The 20,090-nt window shown below is 53.6% G+C and overlaps 5 protein-coding genes across 5 annotated transcripts; 2 read left to right on the forward strand and 3 right to left on the reverse strand.

Annotated features, from left to right (window-relative positions):
• Positions 1-70: 70 nt before the first annotated feature.
• On the reverse strand, positions 71-6,606 carry SMAC4_02222 (uncharacterized protein; the record flags this gene model as incomplete). Its single annotated transcript, XM_066089731.1, has 3 exons — positions 71-1,042; positions 1,102-6,092; positions 6,468-6,606. 3 exons carry the CDS (start codon positions 6,604-6,606, stop codon positions 530-532), a joined length of 5,643 nt encoding a protein of 1,880 aa, XP_065946917.1. The 3' UTR covers positions 71-529.
• Positions 6,607-7,963: 1,357 nt separating this feature from the next.
• Positions 7,964-8,824, reverse strand: SMAC4_02221 (uncharacterized protein; the record flags this gene model as incomplete). The annotated part of the gene is made up of 5 exons (XM_024655696.2): positions 7,964-8,095; positions 8,172-8,252; positions 8,335-8,480; positions 8,566-8,693; positions 8,766-8,824. 5 exons carry the CDS (start codon positions 8,822-8,824, stop codon positions 7,964-7,966), a joined length of 546 nt encoding a protein of 181 aa, XP_024511543.2.
• A 1,844-nt stretch (positions 8,825-10,668) lies between these two features.
• On the forward strand, positions 10,669-12,765 carry SMAC4_02220 (uncharacterized protein; the record flags this gene model as incomplete). Its single annotated transcript, XM_003350459.2, has 1 exon — positions 10,669-12,765. The coding sequence occupies one exon, from the start codon at positions 10,669-10,671 to the stop codon at positions 12,763-12,765; it is 2,097 nt and encodes a 698-aa protein (XP_003350507.2).
• Positions 12,766-13,312: 547 nt separating this feature from the next.
• SMAC4_02219 (uncharacterized protein) lies at positions 13,313-16,924 on the forward strand (the record flags this gene model as incomplete). Its single annotated transcript, XM_066089730.1, has 7 exons — positions 13,313-13,740; positions 13,838-13,960; positions 14,020-14,407; positions 14,468-14,684; positions 14,740-15,054; positions 15,112-15,597; positions 15,665-16,924. The coding sequence occupies exons 1-7, from the start codon at positions 13,578-13,580 to the stop codon at positions 16,922-16,924; spliced, it is 2,952 nt and encodes a 983-aa protein (XP_065946918.1). The 5' UTR covers positions 13,313-13,577.
• Positions 16,925-17,451: 527 nt separating this feature from the next.
• On the reverse strand, positions 17,452-19,696 carry SMAC4_02218 (uncharacterized protein). The gene is made up of 2 exons (XM_003350457.2): positions 18,182-19,696; positions 17,452-18,117 (listed from the first exon to the last, which is right to left on the reverse strand). The coding sequence occupies exons 1-2, from the start codon at positions 19,671-19,673 to the stop codon at positions 17,867-17,869; spliced, it is 1,743 nt and encodes a 580-aa protein (XP_003350505.1). The 5' UTR covers positions 19,674-19,696; the 3' UTR covers positions 17,452-17,866.
• Positions 19,697-20,090: the final 394 nt, after the last annotated feature.

Below are 20,090 nucleotides of genomic sequence, written 5' to 3' on the forward strand. Positions count from 1 at the left end.
TGCAGACAGCAAACACAGTGAAGCAATACACATACATGTCATATAAACAAAACACTCTTCGATGACTCATCCATTTCGAGATACAGCAAACAACCAAGAGTCTCTCTGATAACTTCGCGACCAACCAGCCACACGAATGATACAACCAACCATCAAGGTCTTCAACAAAATAAATTATGCAGGGCCTGTGACCCAAAATACAGTTGTGTGTGTGTATGTCTAGCTAAAGGTCTTTCTTTTTCTCGAACCACATTTTTAGTATGCTACGCACGCATCGCAATGAAAGCCCCAACCAAACCAAACCAAACCCAGGCCCAAACCGACTTGATGCTTTCCTTTTTTCCCTTAACTCTTTGGTTTCTCTTCCTCGCAAATGAACTCCAACAAAATAAAACAGATATAGATAGCCCTTTTCAACTGTCCCCTTTTCCACACTTTCAAAGATTACTCATACACTTCTTTCTCCCTATAGAATATAGATCCTCACAACTCACAACAGACATTTAGACTCATCCGACTCTGCCTTCTCCTAGTCTTGCAGAGCCTTGAGCGCCTGGTTAAGCGGCACGATCCTCAAACTTCTTCCTCTCCTCAACCCAGGACCTTGTTGTTGACCCTGGCCAGCTTGTTGTCCTGGGGGTGCCTGGCTCATGATGCTAGAATTGCTGAAGCTTCTGACACTGCCGGGGCTTCTGACATCATTGGCAGGGGGGGGACTGCCGCTGCCGCCGACACTCACGTTGCTACCACCAAGGTGATTCATAATGGTTGGGCTGAGGGAGTCGGACCACTTGCGGAAGACGCTCTTGAGATCGCGAGGGATGCCCTCCAACACGACGGTGGAGATGGGAACAAAGGGACGGTCTTCCATGCCGGCGGCGAGGATGGAGTATTCCTGGGCGAAGTCGAGGGCGTTGTGGAAGGAGGCGTATTGGTGCTGGGAGCGGGCGCCGACGATGATGTACATTTCGAAGAAGGCGTCGAGAATGTAGATGTTTGTGGGGAGGAGGTCTGTTTGTTTGAAAGGAGAGATCTCGACGATCTGTTTGGTGCGTTAGTGCATGTTACTTCCAGTTAAAAAGAATACTGCATAGAACTTACCTGATCCTTGCCAGAGGCATTGGCATTCGAACAAAACAGTCTCCCACAGTACTTCTCGTAGTTTGGCTTCAGCCTCCAATGATCGGCACTCATTGGCCGGACACCCGGACCCTCACCCCCAAAGATATCCTTCCAGAAGCTCTCCGGCTCGGATCCTTCCTCAATCTCTTCCAGCTCGCCCATCAGGCTCAAGTCCATACCAACGAGCCTGGCACAGCCAAGCTCATCCACATCCGAACCCTTACCCTTCCACAAGTAGCACTTGCCCTGCTGGGTGATCAGGTAAGGGAAACCAGAGCACAGGCTCGAAGGTGCAAAGTCGACCTCATCAAACGCCACCTGTCCAAGGAAGCGTCTGCCACAGAACATGGTTTGCGCGAGCGAGTCAAACTTATTGCTAGATCCGCGACGAATAATGACAATGCCGCCTAGCGCCTGCATGAACTCGCTGGTCTCCTTGCCCTGCATCATCTTGACCAGCTTGCCGCCAAATGCCCTGGCCTCGCGCGCCGCAAACAAAAGGGCGTCATCGGTGGCTGCTTCGGGAACCTCGTCACCGACCCAGAAGTACACCTCGCTCACCTTCTTACCCGATTCGTTGGTGAAGGTGTGCGTGCAGAGGTACATCTCCCGCTCAAAGAGGATACGTTCGCGGTGGGCGGGAACGGGCAGCTTCTTGCCATCGGCGGCAAACTGGTAAAGCTGAGCACGCTGGGTTTGAATGCGGAAGCCTGGGTTTGGCCGTCGCATGATCACGTCGGCGGCGTCGGCCGTGTAGCGACGGCGAGGGCGCTCAGTGCCAAAGAAGTCGCTCAGCAGTGCCTGGGCATCTGATCCGTACTTTGATGCCGACCTTGTATGTCTGAGACCGCGGGGCTGTTGCTGAGTTTGCTGGTGTGGGGGTGACTGCGGTGGCTGCTGTTGGGGTTGTTCCTGAGCCTGCTGCTGAGCCTGCCGCTGAGCTTGCTGCTGAGCCTGCTGCTGAGCTTGCTGCTGGGGTTGTGCCTGGAAGTCAAACTTGGGGAGAAAAGGAAGCGGGATGCTGTCCTTACGGGGCACAGGCGGAGCCTCGGCCTCTGGGGTTGCGGGCAACGGCCTAGCACCCTTGGGAGGGACCTTTGGCGGCGGGGGGGACTGCACCTCTGGCTCAGGCTGGGGCTCTGGGGTAGGGGCCTTTTCAGTTACGGAAGGTCTACGGGATGAAGTGAAGGAAGGGCTCGAAAGTGCGGTAAGAGGCAGTCTTGGTGGTAGTTCCGTTCTAGGCTCGGGAGTTGGCGTCTTGACGAGACCACGAGCAATGGGAGAGGTGGTGGTCGTGGCAGCAGCGGGCTCGGTCGGGGGAGGCGATGTTGGTTTCGTGATTACTTGAGGCAAACCCGCGTTAGCACCGCCTCCAAATAGCGCAGAGCCAGCCTTGACGGACACAGCTGGTTCCGAGTCGACCTTGGTGTCTTTTACCGGCGAGATGTCCTTCGTTGACGAAGTCCGAGAGAAATCGGGGAGAGCCCGTTGCTTCACAGGAGAAGACGGGCGTGAAGTCCTTTCGTTTTCGGGATTCAAGATCGGCTGGTTCTGCTCATCGAGAAATCTAGACATTCTCTTCATATCAAGCTTTCTTGGGGAGACAGTCTGAGCAGCCATGTCTGCCTCAGGCTCCGCAGGCTTCATTTGGTGGTCGGCGGTGGCGAGGGCAGCCAGTTTCTCTTGGACAATTGACTTAGCGCGAGACCGCCCCCTGATCGATGTAGGTGTTGAGGGGTCGGCTTCCGCAGCAGCCTCCGAGGGTTTTTGGCTAGCCGCAGCTAAAGCAGCAATCTGCTCGTGGACCTTGGATTTCGAACGAGTATGTCCCATCGCAGGTCGAACTGGCGAGGTCTCCGCACTACGCTCACTGGGCTCCGCCTTCATTTTGTTCACAAACGCAGCAGCCTGCTCCTGGACCTTGGATTTGGAGCGAGTATGGCCGAGCGCCGGCCGCACGGGCGACTGGGAAACCGGCTCCTTGGTAGGTTCGGAAACTTCGGATGGCTGGAGGCTCAATGTCGTGAACATGGCTGCTTGTTCGTGAACCTTTGACTTGGAACGAGTATGGCCCAGAGCCGGGCGAGCAGGCGATGGGGAAGCCGCCTCGCTCTTGGACTCAGCGGGCTCTGAGGGCTGCTGGTTCAGGGCAGCGAACACGGTAGCCTGCTCAAGAACCTTGGTAGCTGAACGGCCGCGAGTAATCTTTGTGGGCGAACGAGAGGGAAGATCAGCAGTGCTGGACTGTTCAGCTGGCTTAGGCTCCTCCGCCACCTTTGTCTTGAAAGAGTTGACGAGGTCGGCGACACTCCCAGAGCGCGAATGCCTGTGGCCTTGCGCGGAGGCCCTAGAGTCAACGCGAGTGATGAACTCTGGCTTGGGCATAGTGGGCGTGACCTGCTTCTCCTCGGTAGGGGAAGAAACGCCCCCCTTTGCAGCAGGCGGTGACTCTACTACAGGTGATGCCTCGGTCTCCTCAGCTGGCTTGAGGACGGATGTCGGCGCCTTTCTCCTAGGTCCACGGGCACGATTCTTTGTCATGTGCGTCAACTGGGGTCCAGGCTTGGGCGTAGCCTCCTCTTCAGCTGTCTTAGTAGCCCCTGAAGCCGCTGCCGGAGGGCCCTTGGCCAACATTCCCGCCAAGGCAGGGTTGAATCTGCCGGCCAAGCCGCCCACCTTGCTCAGGCGTCCTGGAACACTGATTTCCTTGGGGGTTGTGGATTGCACCTCCTTTGTAGCAGAAACTTCCTTGTCCAAGCTGGTGGTGGTAGGCTTTGGCGCGATCTGAGCTGCAATGTCAGTAAGTTCTCGCGTCTTGGGAGACAAAAGCCCTGTCTTGTCAAAGTCCAGGATGCTGGCTGGAGAAGCTACACTCGGCGATGTGACCGAAGAAGTAGAGCTGGGGAGATCGACCGACTTGGAGGAAAAGCTTCCAGAGCGACCAAGTTCCAGTCTCCTGGCAAGCGCCTCGGGGATTGTCTTTTCGCTAACGACAGGGCTGGCGACTTTGGTGGGTGATTGGCCCTCCTGCTTGGCCTTTTCGAACTCCTCCTTCTTCTTGAGAATGGCCTCCTTGAGCTCGTCTTTCCGTTCGCTCCTCATGGGACCTCCGGTACGATTAAGCAGAGACTTTCCTCGTAGAATGTTGTCCTTGAGTGGGTCAGGAGCCACCCATTTCTCTGTCTTGGCCCTCCGAAGCTTGCCAAAGACATTCTGAAGCTCATCGACCTCACCCTCGGCGCCTGCACCAGAAGAGGGTGGTGCACGCGACTTCAGGTTCGCCCGGAAATCCTTCAGAACGGGGGTGGTGGCCTCTTCGGTGGTGGGTGTCTTTGCCACCAAAGATGCCGGATCTTCGCTGCCTCTCCTCAAGAGAGGGCTGACAAGATCGCTACGCTGGCCGATCAGCGTGGGCTTCTCTGCGGGCGCACTAGTGGAGATGCTGAGACCAGTGGAGGATTTGAGACCTGAGCCAGCCGGGGTAGTCCGCATAAGACCACCCGTCTTGACCTCGGTCTTTCTAAGAGGCACCGAGGCGCTACGTGAGAGATCAACGCCGGGGTTACCGGTCTTTTGTGCCTTGGCCTTGTTCAACTCGACCATCCAGGCCGGCTGGTTGGCGTTAGGGGCAGGCTTGGTCTTTGGCGACTCGGGCTTGTTTAGAGCGGCCTCGAGCCAGCTCGAAGACTTGGAAGGGCTCCATCTCCGGGGGTCCATCGTCTTTGACGGACTGACGGGTACCGATGTATTCTCCTCCTCTCCGCCTTCTGTGACAGCCTCCTTGGTCTCGGCCGCAGCCAGTTGTGGGTTGATTGTAAGCGGAGCGGGAGTGACTGGTCGATCTTCTCCGTGGCTCGAGATGGGCCTCGAAGCTGGTCGTGATGCCGGCCTAGGGTTGGAATCGTCCTGTGTCGTAGCATCTGGCTGAGTTTCCGGCTTGGTAGGACTGCCTAGTTGAGTTCCCAAGATACTGTTGCGATTCGACGCAGTTGACTCGGCACGCGCTAGGCCTGGCGAGTTGACGCTCCACCGCTTAACACTGTCGGAGCGCTTCATCATGGCACTCTGTACGAACCCACCCAAGCCCTTGGTAGGAGAGCCGGATCTTGGAGTGGCAGGCGAGGCACGGCTGTTGGGAGACATCATCGACAGGCGATTAGAAGGCGGTTCAGGCTCGTCGTGGGTGGCATCTCCAATGGGAGGGTCCAAACGCGGTGCGCTAGTAATTAGGGGAGAGTTGAGCAGGCTCTGGCGGGAGGGCATCGTCTCTGGTTCTGCAGGAGCATCGGCGTCCTGAACCATGCCAGGAAGCTGGGTGCGAGACTGGAAAGGGTCGACGGTATCCTCATCCTCCACCTGTGACTTCCTGTATGCAGCAGAACCTTCGCCACGGTCGGCAGTTTGCTTGAACCAAGAGGGGTCCTTGCCAGCCAGAGACTGGGCAATTGAGTCCCGTGAAGGGAGATCTTCGGTATTTGGTGGCTGTTCCTCTGTGGGAGAGGTGATGCTGGCGTTGGCTCGAGTGGCGGCCGCATTCTCAGCGGCGAAAACCGACAACGGTCGAGTCTTGGGTCGCTCAGAAGTTTGGGATGTAGGGCGCCTCTGCCAGGAGAGGGGGCGGGCAGAGGGCATGGCAGCCGAAGGAGAGGTGAGGATATGGCTGGATCGCTTGTTTGGTTCGGACGAGTCAAAGGGCGACGGCGACGCAGGCGACTCGTTCTCCTTTGTGGGCGAGGCCAGCGACAGTGGCTCCATGGCTGTGTCGGATAGTTGGACAGAACGCGCTCGGGGGCTTCCAGTGGTTTCGAGTGCGGGCGAGGGCGAGGAAAGGTCTACGCCATCGGGGGGCAGAATGGTGCTGGCAATGCTGGCAATGCTGGCAATGCTTGCGCGGTGGTGGTGGTTGTGGTGGTGGCCGGTGGGGGTGTTTGCCGGAGACGATTTCTGAGGGGAAATGGACCTTGCGCGCTCTGTGAACATGGGACGAAAAATAAGTCAGACCTCATCAGTGAAGAGTCAAGCCTCGCATTCTCTTTGCATATTCGTTCTAATGTGGTCACCCGTTGGACCCCGTATTTGGACTATCTTGTTATCGATCAACAACAACAACAAGACCGCACCGAACTGGGCAACGGTCAACCAGCCCCCTTTGATGAGCAGCAGCAGCAGCAACAGCCCCTTGGACGTGTATGCGTGTTGTGCGTATATGTACAACCTGAACCTCCTGATCCTGATCCGCAATCCTCCTCCGCCTACTTAGGACATGGAGAGAGAGAGAGAGAGAGAGAGAGAGAGCAAAACAAGGAGTTCTAGCAATGGAATAATAGAGTAGATGGAAAACACACCTAGTCGCCTTGCTTGTCGCTCAGCCTTTTCCTGCAATATCTTTTGTTCCAGCTCTCGCGAGCGTGCCTCGTCTTCCTCTTCGCGTCTTCCCTTCAACAGCTCGACGGAGCGCAAAAAGTCGGAAACCTCGTCAGACATGTTGGCTCGTGGAAACCTCCGGGGTACAAGGCCCAGGTATTAATTATAAACAAGTTATTAAAAGAACACGGACCACTCCCAGTCAGCACCAGCACATCCGAGCCGGTGCGTATGCAAGATGGATAAGGAGCGGAACCGTCAAGTAGGTACTGAGACGGGGACGGACTGACGGGGCGACAGGTTGCTTGACAGTGCGTGCAGGTGGTTGCTGTCGCTTGCTGTCTGTCGCTATTTGCCTGTCGCTGTCTGATGTGCGCGGGAGCCGAGCGGTGCGGTACGGACGAACGAGCGAACGAACGAAAGGGGGCGCCGCCGGAAGGGAGCCGAAGGGAAGCGGAAAGGATACGAAAGGGGGGGAGGAGGGGGGTGGACGGGCGTGGATGGGCGGCCGAAGAGAGAGGTGTGGAGGAAGAAAAAGGGATGGAGGGATGTCCCGGGCACGCGGTTAGAAATGACGGCCGTCAGTTCAGATTGCTTGATGTCAACATGAAATATGTACAATGAACAATCAGTCAATCACCTGTGTCTACCCTGGAGGCGGAGCTGTAACTTTACGAGGGACAACGGGACAAATCCTGGGCGGCTAGGTATTCCCACGAAGGAACAACTCCAAGGATGCACGCAACTTGCAAGGCACGAAAGCTGGGATGCACAGCGGGAGCGGGGGCACACTTTCACGCAGCCTCCAATGAATCCACATGGTCCGTGGATCCCGGTGCTTACTGCTCGTGAGTGCCATCTGAGCTGCAACAGCGCATCGTTCCAGCGAGCAACAGCCGGCGACAGGGCTGCCCTCCGGCTCTGTTGCCAAGCTCAGCCCAAGATGGAACCTTGATTTTCGAGTCCAAGAAACCCAAAATGCCCTCGTCCTTGTCGACCCATGTCTCATCAACACAAGCAAGGCGCTACACCCTCCACGTTTCATTTCATCAATCACTTCCTTGAAACACCCTGTCATGGAAGAGCTTTCTATTTGAAGCCCTCGCCAGCCGTTGGGGACTGTATATCCGTGCTCAATCGCACATCCAATATCAAAATGTCCATCACGATCCCTTCATCGACAGGTACCATCTTGTTCAGCTCCATCCACTGTCTCCTTGTGCTCATCACCGCCCATTGCTTGGTTGCCCCACCCTTGATCAGATGCCCGTCCTTCTGGAAGACGCGGAGCCTCAAGGGGAATACCTAAAAGGGAGGCTCGCTTCCCCTGAATACTGACCGCTGCTCGACAGATCTCTTGACAGATCTCCCAACCGTTTTTATTCTTGTATCGCTTCGTATCCTCAAACCCAAACATCGTGTTGCATCTCGGATACGGCCCGTACCTTGCGGACCATCATTCCAACCATTCTTTGTTTCAGTACAAGAAAAGACGTGCCTTTGCATCTTCAACCACCCACGCCAAGCCCTCCTTGAGATTCTCTCCAGTCATGGCACTACACCTCAGAATATTCCACTTGTGTGTTCGGATTTCATCGAGTTGCAAAGCCTGGTTCATGAAGTCAGCATCAAATTTCACAATCTTGAAATTCCAAAAGGGAGATGGTCAAGTGTACTATACTCACTTCCCGTAGCTCGTCTCCAGTCATGCACCCCCTTACATCAGTTTTGTTGGCAAACACAAGCAAGCTCGCTCCCGACAGTCGCTGAATTTGTACGTACGGGGTCAGTTTATGGCTCAAATTGGCAGACTGGAGTACAAGACATATTTGAGCGGAGATTACTTACCTCTTCCTGGAGCAGACCGTGGAGTTCCTCTTTGCAGTCCTGGATGCGCAGCCTATCCGTGGCATCAACCACCCAGATCAACGCATCCGTCTTTTCAAAGTAATTCCTCCAGTACGACCGCAATGTTTTTTGGCCGCCAACATCCCCTATACGAACATGGTGGTTAGAATCAGACTCCACAAGCAGCACTTCCTAGCTGACCGTCGTTGAAAACGACGCCCAAGTTCTCACAAATGTTGAGCTTGTAACCCTCATAGTCGATGGTTTTGATGATGAAGCCGAGTGTTGGGCTGACGGTATTCACATCTTCATTCATGATCTTCTTGACAATGGTCGTCTTGCCTGCATTGTCAAGGCCTCTGCATGGTTATCTCCGCTGTCAGCGATTGCGTAGAGTAAAATGGGCTGAAAGCAAGCAGGTGAGCACTTGCAGCATGAGGATGCGAAGCTCCTTGTCCTTGAGCTTCGCTTTTCTTAGAATTGACAACATCTTGTTTGCGGGGTCAACGAATGCGAAAACCAAGCGATCGGTAGGTGTTCTACTTTTGTGTACAGTGATATAACCAAAGATTGAAATGGTTGACAAAAACTGATTTGCTCCAAGTATTGTCAGTTCGACGAATCTGATCGTACTGTCGTTGATATTCCAAGGTGATGGACATGAACATCGGCTGCCCCTGCTGTTGCATACATTCCCGTCCCCACCTTTACCACCTACTGGATCCAATCAAAGTCGTGCATTCTGTTTATGTGGGTACTTGGTTTCTGCTCCCACGTGATGCCCCTCAACGTCAACACTTACAACCAACCTGAAGACACTCTGATTCGATATGCGCAACGGCCTCGGAGTTGCAAAAAGGAGACAATGTCGAGGTGCATCTAATCCCACATTATTTTTATTTCTCAACTTTTGGGCGTCCTTGAGTGCCGGAGTGGGAATTCGGCCCGCTCTCTCTGGACATTTTCAATGATGGCCTCGGACGTTGAGGCTACAATATAAAAGCACATACATGGTGCAAGGAAGTACTCACTCTGTGTGATATCATTGAAATTCATGAAGCACACACGCACTGGAGTGGGCCGAATTTGGAAGATACTGCTAAGCTCAAGTCCAGCCTCTCCGCCTAATCGACCGACTGAAGCGGGCATGCCAGCAGAGACACGGAGCCAAGGCCGATTTATTTGAATGATGCTGAGGGGGGGGGGGGGGGGGGGGGGGGGGGCTGTACTGGCGTGTCGTCGGCAAATATGCTCATTGACAGTCATGTTGTCCTCTGAACTACTGGCCAAGTTCCATTGAGCTGGGTTGGCCTTTGCAGTCCAAGGTTGGATGAGAGAGACGACTTGGTTACTAACCTTGGAGGCCGAATGCACCTCTTCACTTCAGTCCTCTTCTCGATTACTACAGCCTGAGTGTGTGATTGACGGTCGCAATGGACTTGAATGGCAACTGGACCTGGATTTTCAATTCGCGCCTTCCAGCCTCCGTCAACCTTCCACCAAAATGCCACTTCACTAGAAGGAAGGTACGCACCGCCTGCCAAACCTCATCTCAGGTTCCGGTCGCCGCAGCTGCCAGTCACTTTTCGTTGTTTGAGATGCACTTGCCGTCCCATCATTTCTCCCATTCACCACCGCACCAGCAACTGCTCAATCCCGCCTTAAAAGGGCAGTCTTGCAGCCACTTGTTCCTGCTTTGTCTTTCTTGCAACATCCCGCCTCTCGCAACATATTCCGCCTTCCTCCTCCAACACCCCCAACAATCCACCATCGTTCTTGGTCTGCGCCGAGATCTTTTTCTCGGACGGCGCTGGAGAACGCAACGACTGGCAGCGATCACCATTCGACTCCGCCGACTGAGTGCGACAAACACTTCAGTCGTCGCTATCCCTTCCTTCTAGCGAACTATCGAACTCTTTGCCCCTTCCAGCACTTCCACTCCAATCCAACTGATATCACGCCAAGAACCTGCAATCGGAGGCCTACCTCACCTCCCAGTGCCCGTTAGAGGGCACCTACACGAGCTAGGTGACTGTCGAAGCATTGCGACCTACGGCAAACATGCCGAGGACGTGGAGTTGACGGCGATCCAACATCACCTGCTTATAAACGGCATTTCACCAACTCACCACAGTACTCTGTCTCGAACAGACGCACATCACCTGCTACTTCTTCTGCCCTGCACCTAGGTGTGTATCACCCATCTGCATTTTGGGCTTGTTCGATCGCCGAACCAAGCAGCCTTTGCGAGCTGAATGGAACCTCCTCGCGGCGACAGTCAACCTCTTAACGCCTAACAAGGTGAGTGTTTGCACTACCACGCTTACTGATCAAATGTTAACCACGGTTCACCGTTTATACAGGTCATTGAAGATGACTGCCAACAACGAAGGCAAATCCGAGGCTCCCGCCAAGCAAGGATTCGATCCCAGAAAATGGGTGGACTCAGGTGCCCCGCCAGGCAGAGGAACAATTCCTTTCGCTATCGTCCAAAATTTCAGTAAGCCAAAGATCAAGCCAGTTCCGGGAGTTCCTCCTCATCTTTGGCACCGTCACCAAGGTCGACACGTTATCATCAAAGACCCTACCGGGAAAGTTCTGGACCTCAGCAAAACAAAAACTCCCTCTACACCAGGACAGAGCGTACAGCAGCAGCCAAGGGGGCCGTCTGACGTTCCCTCAAGCCCAGGCGGACCCAAGGAATCTGTATGGGAAAAGACTCCTCAGGCGGACAGTTCCAGAATGTCCACAAGAGAAAGTGCTTCCCAAACAGGATGGGGCGCACGAGCTACCGAAACCGGTCAGTCGGCTGGCGCCGGAAGCCAGAACTCGAATACCTGTCCACACACTCTGAAGGGCGATCAAGCCGTCGTTCATCATGGTAACGCGACGGCAAACCCTTGGGCCGCAAAGAAGAAACCATGGCAAGTAGAGAAGAAACTCTGGACAGCCGAGAAGAAACCGCGGGCAACAGGGAAAAGAGGGAGCGGGGCTGAGCCACCTTGGTGGACAGGATTACCTTCAAAAGATCATCGACCCCCGCCGGCTCCTGCTGATTACATGGAGCATGAACTTCCTGCCCGTCGGTTTGACTATTCAGGCTCGCAACGGAGCCCTCTCTCAGTCTCTGACTTTCATCTTAGTGATGACCCTGAAGAAGTCAAGGAAGCCAGTTCCAAGATGTCCCATGACATTCGCAACGAGATTGGCGTCGAAGTCCCCATGCACCGCTTTAACGATGAAATGGGGCGTCCCAAAATACGGTTCGGACACTTTTACGAACGCGTGAACTACGATGAAGGCCTTCACACCGAAGAGTACAACAGAGACCTGGTGGAAGCATGGATCCAGAACATAACTGTCAGCGCGAAGGCATCTTTTAAATCCAGGCGCGATCACTTCAACTGTGACATCAACCCAGAGACGGGATACTTTCTCGCACCTCTCAGTCACCCGGAGACTCGAGCTAGTGAGGCTCAGGACCCGGAGCTCAAATGGCGCCAGATGAACTGGTCATCGGAGATACTGCGCAGACGAAAACTCACGCACCCAAGAGGTGACCGTTTCAATCGAGGAGAGGTCCCACCATGGGGCCGCCAGCCACCCAGTGGCCAGCTCAATGTCAACATCGCAGACTTGAATGTGCCCCAAGTACCATGCCACTTGCGCCCCGCTGAAGCTCCCGATATGGAGGCAGTGGCGTCGATTTACAACAGCGAAGCCATCCAGAAACTTGATTCTGCACCTTTGGAAGCATCGGACTTTGAGAAGATCCTTACCGATACCCATGGGCATGAATATCCCTTCATCGTTGCCGTTAGCGGCTCGGCTAGAATGGACGCATTGAAGGATGGCATTAGATTCGAATCGAGTCAGTCACAGCAGAACGTCCTCCCTCCCGGCTTCAAAGAAGGCGAGGTTCTTGGATTCGCATACCTCTCGGTTTGGAAGCCCGGTTTGGCTGGCAGTTACGCAGGCACTAGCAGGGCCACTGTAGAGGCCCACGTGTATGTCCATACCTCTTGGAGACGCAAGAAGATCGGATCTGCACTCCTGGACAGGCTTCTCTGGTCAGTTTCGCTCAATGCGAAGTCAAAGGACATGTGCGACTTCTGGGACCCTTCTCGGAACCCTGCCTACGCGGCTCCGTGCCAACATGAGCGCTATACTCTCAAGATTTACCTGCAGTATCTTGTCAGGACCAAATTTAGCATCAACGACGGAGTTTGGGAGGCACAGGAGAACCAGTCCGGCGATATAGCGTGGGTGAAGAACCTCCTCGAAACCAACTTTGGGTTCAAAGAAAAAGTCCGTTTCGAAGCGGCCTATCGCTCGCCAAAAGTTGAGGGAGGAGGAGCAAATCATTGGCTGGATGCTGTCGTGTTTGAACACACCTGCTGCAGTCCTTCATGGATCGATCTGCTCTACTGAGCCCTTAACCCAGCTGAGTATCGTCGTGCTGCACGTTTGTGTTCTCTCATTCTCTTATTTCCCTTCTATTTCACTTCCGTTGGTTTATGTTCTTCTTGATTCACCGTTCCTTTCTTTTCTCAGCAGATATAGCTGTCCTAATGAGGCTTACCATATGCCTCTCGCTTGGGCAGCTGACAAGAGATTTAGATGACTGCTTCCGTTTGCTCTCAATCTTCTTAATCGTATGCAATTTGCGAGTTCGAGTTTAGCGGACGGTAGAATGCCTAACCTGGCTTGTATCAGGTTAAGTACATTCAATATAAAATGCAAAAATATCGAACTACTTCGAACCCTCTGTGTCTTGTTACAAGCGCTGTTGGGATTGCGCTTTGTTACTTGCTCATCAGAAACCTATCCGTTCCGGGCTGCGTAAAGTTGGTCAATGTTAGTGCATTAACAGAGCCCAGTCCGAGCTGGTCGCTTCGGTCATCGGCCCAAGTGTTGCCCGTGAAATGTCCGAAATCCCTGTCGTTCCTCCACAGGCTCCAACTGGATGAAGTCAGCAGCAGCGATGAAGCCACGCAAAGGGTGTTGTGCTTACCAAAGCCTTCTTCATTCTGGTCAGAGTTCCAGGTTATATCGTGTCGCAGCAATCTGAATCGGCCTTCGGAATCATTCATCATCCCCGGTTGCCAGATGTCTGTTCTCCGCGTCTTGTTTGCAACAAATCCGCGAGTTTACGATATCGACGAAAGTCTTGCCTTTCAAATCAGGCAAGCACGCTTAACTAAATTGGGCAGCAAGCGGATAACGGGGTTATCGGACATAAGATGGCCAGCGACAACCCGGGGATCACAACGACCGCAGCAGAAGGGTCGTCGAGAGTTGGGTCAAGGGACCAACAATTAGTACGAACCTCTCCAGTTGCTGGACCATCAGACTCGAATCTCGAACCATTGGCGTGTGTGACATGTAGGAGTCGAAAGCTGAAATGTCAGTATACTGTCAGCAATGTGGACGCATCCCGCTCATAACACTCCATTCCATCGACTGATTTAAGCATCTAACTTTGTTTTGACTCTTGATCTAGGTGATCGCAAAAAGCCGGTATGCACACGATGTGGGGCGGCCGGGGGAGAGTGTGTGTATCCTGAATCAAGGAGAAAACCGAACTTCAAGCGGCGAAATGTGAAGGAACTGGAAGAGAGATTGGGCAAGTCATTTCTCCTCGTCCGACCCACGGGCTAAGCCAGCTAACATTGCCAACCATAGCTCAAGTGGAAGGCCTCATTCGAAATGTCACCAAGCAGTCCCTGGGCCCTGATAACCAGGGTACAAGTGATGATGTGAGTGCTACTCATGGCCTCGACAGGATGAGTGCTACGACTAGCTTGGATGAACCACCAGAAGGGACAGTATCAGGTTCTGAACAAGCCAACTACTCCTTTGGCTTTGTGTCTCATGGATCAGCATCGGAAGAAGCTAGTCCCATGGAAGCTGTCCCGGCACCTGAGAGAGTAACTTCGTCAAAGCGACCACACTCACCTCAACCTTTTGATGCGCCTCGAGCGGGAACGACTGGCATCGGAGGCTTCAGTGACGACCTAATTGAGCTAGGAAGATTCGAGGGCTTACCACCTTTTGAAATGATTGAGGAGCTGTGAGTTCCCTCTCCAATTGTCATATCTGGTAGGATATGCTAACATAACGGGACATAAAGACATCGACTGTTTTTCCAGTTTCAGCCAAAGATCGTACCCATCGTCCATCAAGGAAATTACATGCGAGCCTTCTACTCGCCCACGCATATGCGTCCGCCTATGTGTTTACAGTACGCCATATGGGCAAACGCGGCAAAGGGGCATCCCATGCACGACCGTTACTATGATGTCTTTTATCACCGTGCCCGTCAGTACTTGGAGGCTGATGAACTGAAGGTTAGTCAATTTGAATTGTAGTCAAATGTTTCCCAAGCTGATTGTAGATCATCAGGGACTCGGTGAGCATTTTATAACGCTCCATCACGCCCAAGCGTTGATTATAACTGTCATCAACGAGGCCCGCAGTATGCTGTTCACCAGGGCCGCAATGACTGCTGCAAGGTGTGCCAGGCTTGTGCACATGCTAGGACTTCAACGACTCGATGACCCTTTAGAAGGCGCAGAAGGATCCGATGGGCCCGTCCTACCTCCTGCCAAGAGCTGGGTGGAATTAGAAGAACGTCGAAGAACATTCTGGGGTGCTTATTGTGTTAACGTTCATGTCACCATGAACACTGGGTGGCCTATCCTGATTGACGTGAAAGACGTAAGGACATACATTTGACGGGATTTCTTTGACGTATTGAGACTAACGTCGTAGCAGACCACAACCCATCTTCCTGCCTCTGAAGATGCCTTCAACACAGGTCTTCATGAAGACTCGCCCACGCTCCAAGAAGCTTTTGCCGGCTCTTCTTATTCCTCCTTCGCTAGTAGCGTCGTCATAAGCTATATCTTCAACGAACTGCTCAACCATGTGCACCGACCCAAAGTGTCGGACCGGCCTGACGACCTTCAAAACGGCCCATACTGGAATCGCCATCGTGAGCTTGACAATACCTTGAGTAATGCTTTTATGTTCCTACCCGAGAAGTTCCGACTGCCTACGAACATCACGGATACGGTGGCGTTGCAGGTTAATCTGGATCTACACGCGTCTGTAGTCTGCCTTCATAGCGCTGCTTGTGATGCGATCAAGAAGCATAGGCTCGACAAGCGACTGGGCGAAAGGAGTAAAGTGAGGAGACTGAATGCTGCGAGGGAAGTCGTGAAGATCATGAGACTGGTCAGAGAGACCACCACCCCTTACGTAAGTGGTGTTTTCTCCTGTCCTCTGCCACCGCTGGTAAATATACATACTAACGACTTCCTAACAGAAAACCCCCTTGGTAGCCCTCTCCCTCTACTGCGCTTCGACAGTCTACATTGACCTCGCCAAAGAAGCCTTTTCTTCGCCGTCACCCATCTCACTCCCGCCCTGGCTAGGCTCCGAACTCAAATTTCTCAACGAATGCATGGAGTCCATTGGCCGGCAGCACGTTGTCACTCGCGCCTACCTCAACCAACTCCTACTCGACATAGAGCAAAGCGACGTCGGAGCTTACTTCAATCTTCCTAACATCAAGAGGTATGGGTGCTGCAACCATGGCATTCCCCTGCTGGTCAGGACGGCTGTGTCGAGGTATACAAAGAATGGCGGGAGGCCGCTGGTGCCGAGAATGATGCCTATGGGCGGTGGGGGTAGGATCATACCAGAAGGAGCCAGCGGTGGTGGTGGTGGTGGTGGGTGTCCGTTAGGAGTGACAGCGGCGCAAGCTTGTGGTGGGAATCTGAACGAAAATGGGGGAGGAGCGGCGGCGGCGGGAGTCGGACCACCACCACCGGAAAGTGAACTTGGTGCTTGTAGTGGTGGTGGTATTCAGTGTCCGAGCAAGCAAACTGGTAATGACACAGTGACCAGCGACGATGGAAGCGGCGGACCGGGAATGGCACCGGAAACCAATAAACGAAGACGGGTCCACTACGAAGAGCCATCCTTCATCGAACGCATCGACCTTTCGGACCTCTTCAAGTTCGGCAGCTCCGCACTCCCCTCCAACTCTCAGCATCAGTACAACCACCACCAGCCAACAACGGCAGCCGCATCATCACCAAATCTCCTCACCACCACCGGAAACAGTGACGAATTCAACGATGGCTGGGGCCCAGGACCTGCGACTGTCATGATGGGACCTCCTCATTTGATGGCTCGGCCCGGCAATCAGACATCCCGGCCGCCAGTAGTCCACAACCCATTACCTCACCGAACCATGAACAACAACCCATCCACATCCACCACCGGCATGTTCCCTAACAACAACAACAACAACAACAACAACAACAACAACACCATCGTCGGTGACGGTACTGGAGGACTGGGCCCTTCATCATCCATGTCTGATTTCGACGTCGACGCCAACAACCAACAATACATTATCCCGCTCCCGCTTGAAGACATTGCCAACATGGATAGCATGTTCTCCGATATCACCGGGATGGATGGGATGGATGGGATGAATGGGATCATCGACTTGGACTTGGACTTGACAAACGTATTATTGGTTGATCCCACCATGTTTTTGAGTACTGGTACATAATGACGCAAAAAAATAAATAAATAAAAATTTGCCAGCGGCGGCAACGGAAACAACGGTAACGGCAACGGCAATTACAATGAATGAATGACCTTTGGAAACAACGTTATCACCTGCGCTGGCAAAATCCCAAGAAGTGTGTAATACCATAGAAGATTGGTTTGTGTTTCTTAATTTGGTACTTCGGACCGGGGGTAAACAGGGGGGAAATTTGGAGCTCTTATTGGCCTCCTTTGAGTTTTCGTTTGAAATAATTGTAGATACCGAGACTAGGTACTTCTAAGGTATAGGACGCCACTGCACAAAGCCTTTTTCTGTCTCACTCTGTCTTGTTGTTATGCTTCTCTCCGTCTCTCTCTCTCTCTCTCTCGGTTTTGAAAGTTGAAAGGATATATAAGAATGGCAGGCCCCCTTCGTTCAAAATCCCCGAATGTTTTCTTTACTCTCTCAGTGGCTTGCTCGAACGTGGAATTTGGGCGCTTTTTTTTTTGTACCAAACTACCTAACAAACATACCAGGGTTAGTTAGATTAGATTGTAGGCTTCAACGACGACGATGATGATGATGATGAAAATTAACAAAGAAAAAAAATTCAAAAAAATTCCATGGTAGTTAGTTAGGTCCGTAAATATTCGCTGCTATAAACCTTCGTTTGCGCCAGACTCCTCCTCCACGCGCGCGTTTCTTTAGCTAAAGAACCTTTTTCGTTTTCTTTTGTTTTTTTTCTCCCTCATGACATCTCACCTCCTCTATTTCTCTTTTTTGGTCTTTCTTCTCCTTCCGAAGCAGTAGTAGACGCCCTGCGTTTTTTTCTGCTGCTCCCATACATGAAGAACAACGAATGACCACAGCTCTTCTTCTTCTTTCCTCCCCAGCCACAATCACAACCACAACCTCAACCTCACCCCTAGCCGTAACTCCACTCCAAGTCTTTCCTAACGACATTTAAGGCTTGCAACGGCCCATGAAGCGGGGGTACAAGCAGGTCGTGCGGACCGAGTGCTGGTTGGCCATCCAGGCGAGGAAACGCTCGAGACCGAGACCGTAGCCGCCGTGGGGGGAGGTGCCGTACTTGCGCTGGTCGGTGTACCAGAAGTAGGGCTCGTGGCCGATGCCGTTCTTCTTGTAGGCCTCGATCAGTTCGTCGTAGTCATCCATACGCATGGAGCCACCGACGATCTCGCCGACGCCGGGCACTGGAGTATTTGTTAGCTTCGGATCATGGAATGGGTCGGAGTTCAGGAAAAAGAAAAGACTTACTGAGGACGTCGACGGACTCGGTAACGCGGAGATCGTTGGGGTCCTTCTTCATGTAGAAAGCCTTGATCTCGACGGGGAAGTGGGTGAGAAGGATAGGGCGGTTGATGATGTCAGTCATCCTGCGCTCGGCAGCCTCGGCGATATCGTCACCGAAGACGTGGGGGTTGCCCTCCTCGTTGAGGATAGGGGGATCCTGCTTGTTGAGCCACTCGATGGCCTCCTCGTACTTCATGCGGAGGAACTTCTCGGGCTTCTTGAACTCGGGGTTGAGAACCTTGAGGTAGCCGGCGGCAGTCTCGTCATTGAGAACACGGTCGACGACCTTGGAGATGATCTCCTCGAGATGGTCGAGAAGGTCGCTAAACTCGATAAAGTCTATCTCGGCCTCGACGTGGGTGTACTCGGACAAGTGGCGACGGGTAAGAGACTTCTCGGCACGGAAAGACTTCTCAATGCAGTAGACCTGGCCCATGGAGGCAAGGACGGTCTCGAGGTACAGCTGGGAGGACTGGGTAAGGTAGGCCTCCTCGCCGTAGTAGTCGTACTTGAAGAGGGTAGAACCACCCTCGACCTGGGTCTGGACCATGGCCGGGGGAGAGACCTTGCGGAACTCGAGCTCACGGTAGGTATCGACGAAAGCCAGCTCGACGAACTCGCGGAGCTTCATGAGAGCAGAGGCGTTCTCGCCACGGAGGACCAAGTGCCTGTTGTCAAGCATGGCAGCATCCCAAGCATCCTGGTCACGGGAGACCTTGTTGGTGATGGCCTCGGTGTCGCTGGGGGCGTGGCCGAGGACCTTGAAGTAGTCGACCTGAAGCTCACGGCCATCGGGGGCAGTGGCACCGGCAGGGAGCTTCTTGAGCTCACCGTAGAGGACGAGGGCGGTCTCCTGGGCGAACAAGAGAGCGTCGTAGTTCTTGGTGAGGTCGCCAGCGGGCAGGACGCACTGGAGGAAGCCGTAGCCGTCCTTGAGGGTAAGGAAGGTGGCGTGCTTCTGGGCGCGGAGACGGTGGATGCGGCCATAGACCTTGACGCGGGTGCCCTTCTTGGACTCATCGCCGAGCTCGATGGACTTGTTGTTGAGACGGATGCGGACGGCCTCGGGCAGGGAAGGGTCCTCCTTGAGAACGATCTTCTTGGCGTCCTCGAGGTTCTTGAGACGCTGCTGGCGCTCCTCCTCCTCCTTCTTGAGGGCCTCCTTCTCCTTCTGCAGCTTCTTCTTGTACTGGTCGACGCGGCCGACGGCCTTCTTCATGGCGCTCTTGGCGGCCTCCTCCCATGTTGGGCCATCGGTAGAGCCCTCCTTGGGGGCGACCTTGGTGAGGTATGTGGGCGCGGGCTTATCGAGGTTCTGGATGAGGGCGTGGTACAGCGACTGGAAGGGCTTGGCCTCGGAGCCATCGGCCGACTCGTCGTCCTTGCCGGCGACCGTGTCGATGTAGACCTTGGCCTCGCTTTTTGTGCGATCGGCGAGCTCTTGTGGTGTCGCCATTTTGGGAATATGTGTCGTGTCGCAAAAAGAGACAAAACAAGACCCAAGATTTGAGCGGCCCAAGTGGATGCAGAAAAGTAAATGGGGACGGACGGGACGGCGGGTGGGGGAGGATGGGATGGTGGGGTCGGGCCAAAATGTTAAATGTATCGCACGCGGGGCAGAAGGGGTCGCTGTTAGCGCTACGGGGAGCGACGTCGTGACTCACCCCTTCCCTATCCCTTGTGCTGTCTAGAACACCAGACGGGAACATCACTGCAAATTACAGTCCAATACAGGTTTGTCTGTTAGCTCGAGACCTCTGGTCAACCTTCCGAGGTGTTTAAACATCTAACTAATCATTTTATTCCTATAGCTAAAGTGCTATATAACCTTGTATATGCCTTCCTAAGTCGCACCTAGGCATCATATCTCGGC

This window comes from Sordaria macrospora, chromosome 4 (assembly GCF_033870435.1).
Source record: "Sordaria macrospora chromosome 4, complete sequence".
Lineage (NCBI taxonomy): Eukaryota > Fungi > Ascomycota > Sordariomycetes > Sordariales > Sordariaceae > Sordaria > Sordaria macrospora.

Excerpts from the sequence above, each read along its gene's own strand:
- SMAC4_02218 (XM_003350457.2), bottom strand. The coding sequence starts at position 19,673 with ATGGCGACACCACAAGAGCTCGCCGATCGCACAAAAAGCGAGGCCAAG. Across the intron at positions 18,118-18,181 it reads CGAGTCCGTCGACGTCCTCA|TGCCCGGCGTCGGCGAGATC; the intron begins GTAAGTCTTTTC and ends CAAATACTCCAG.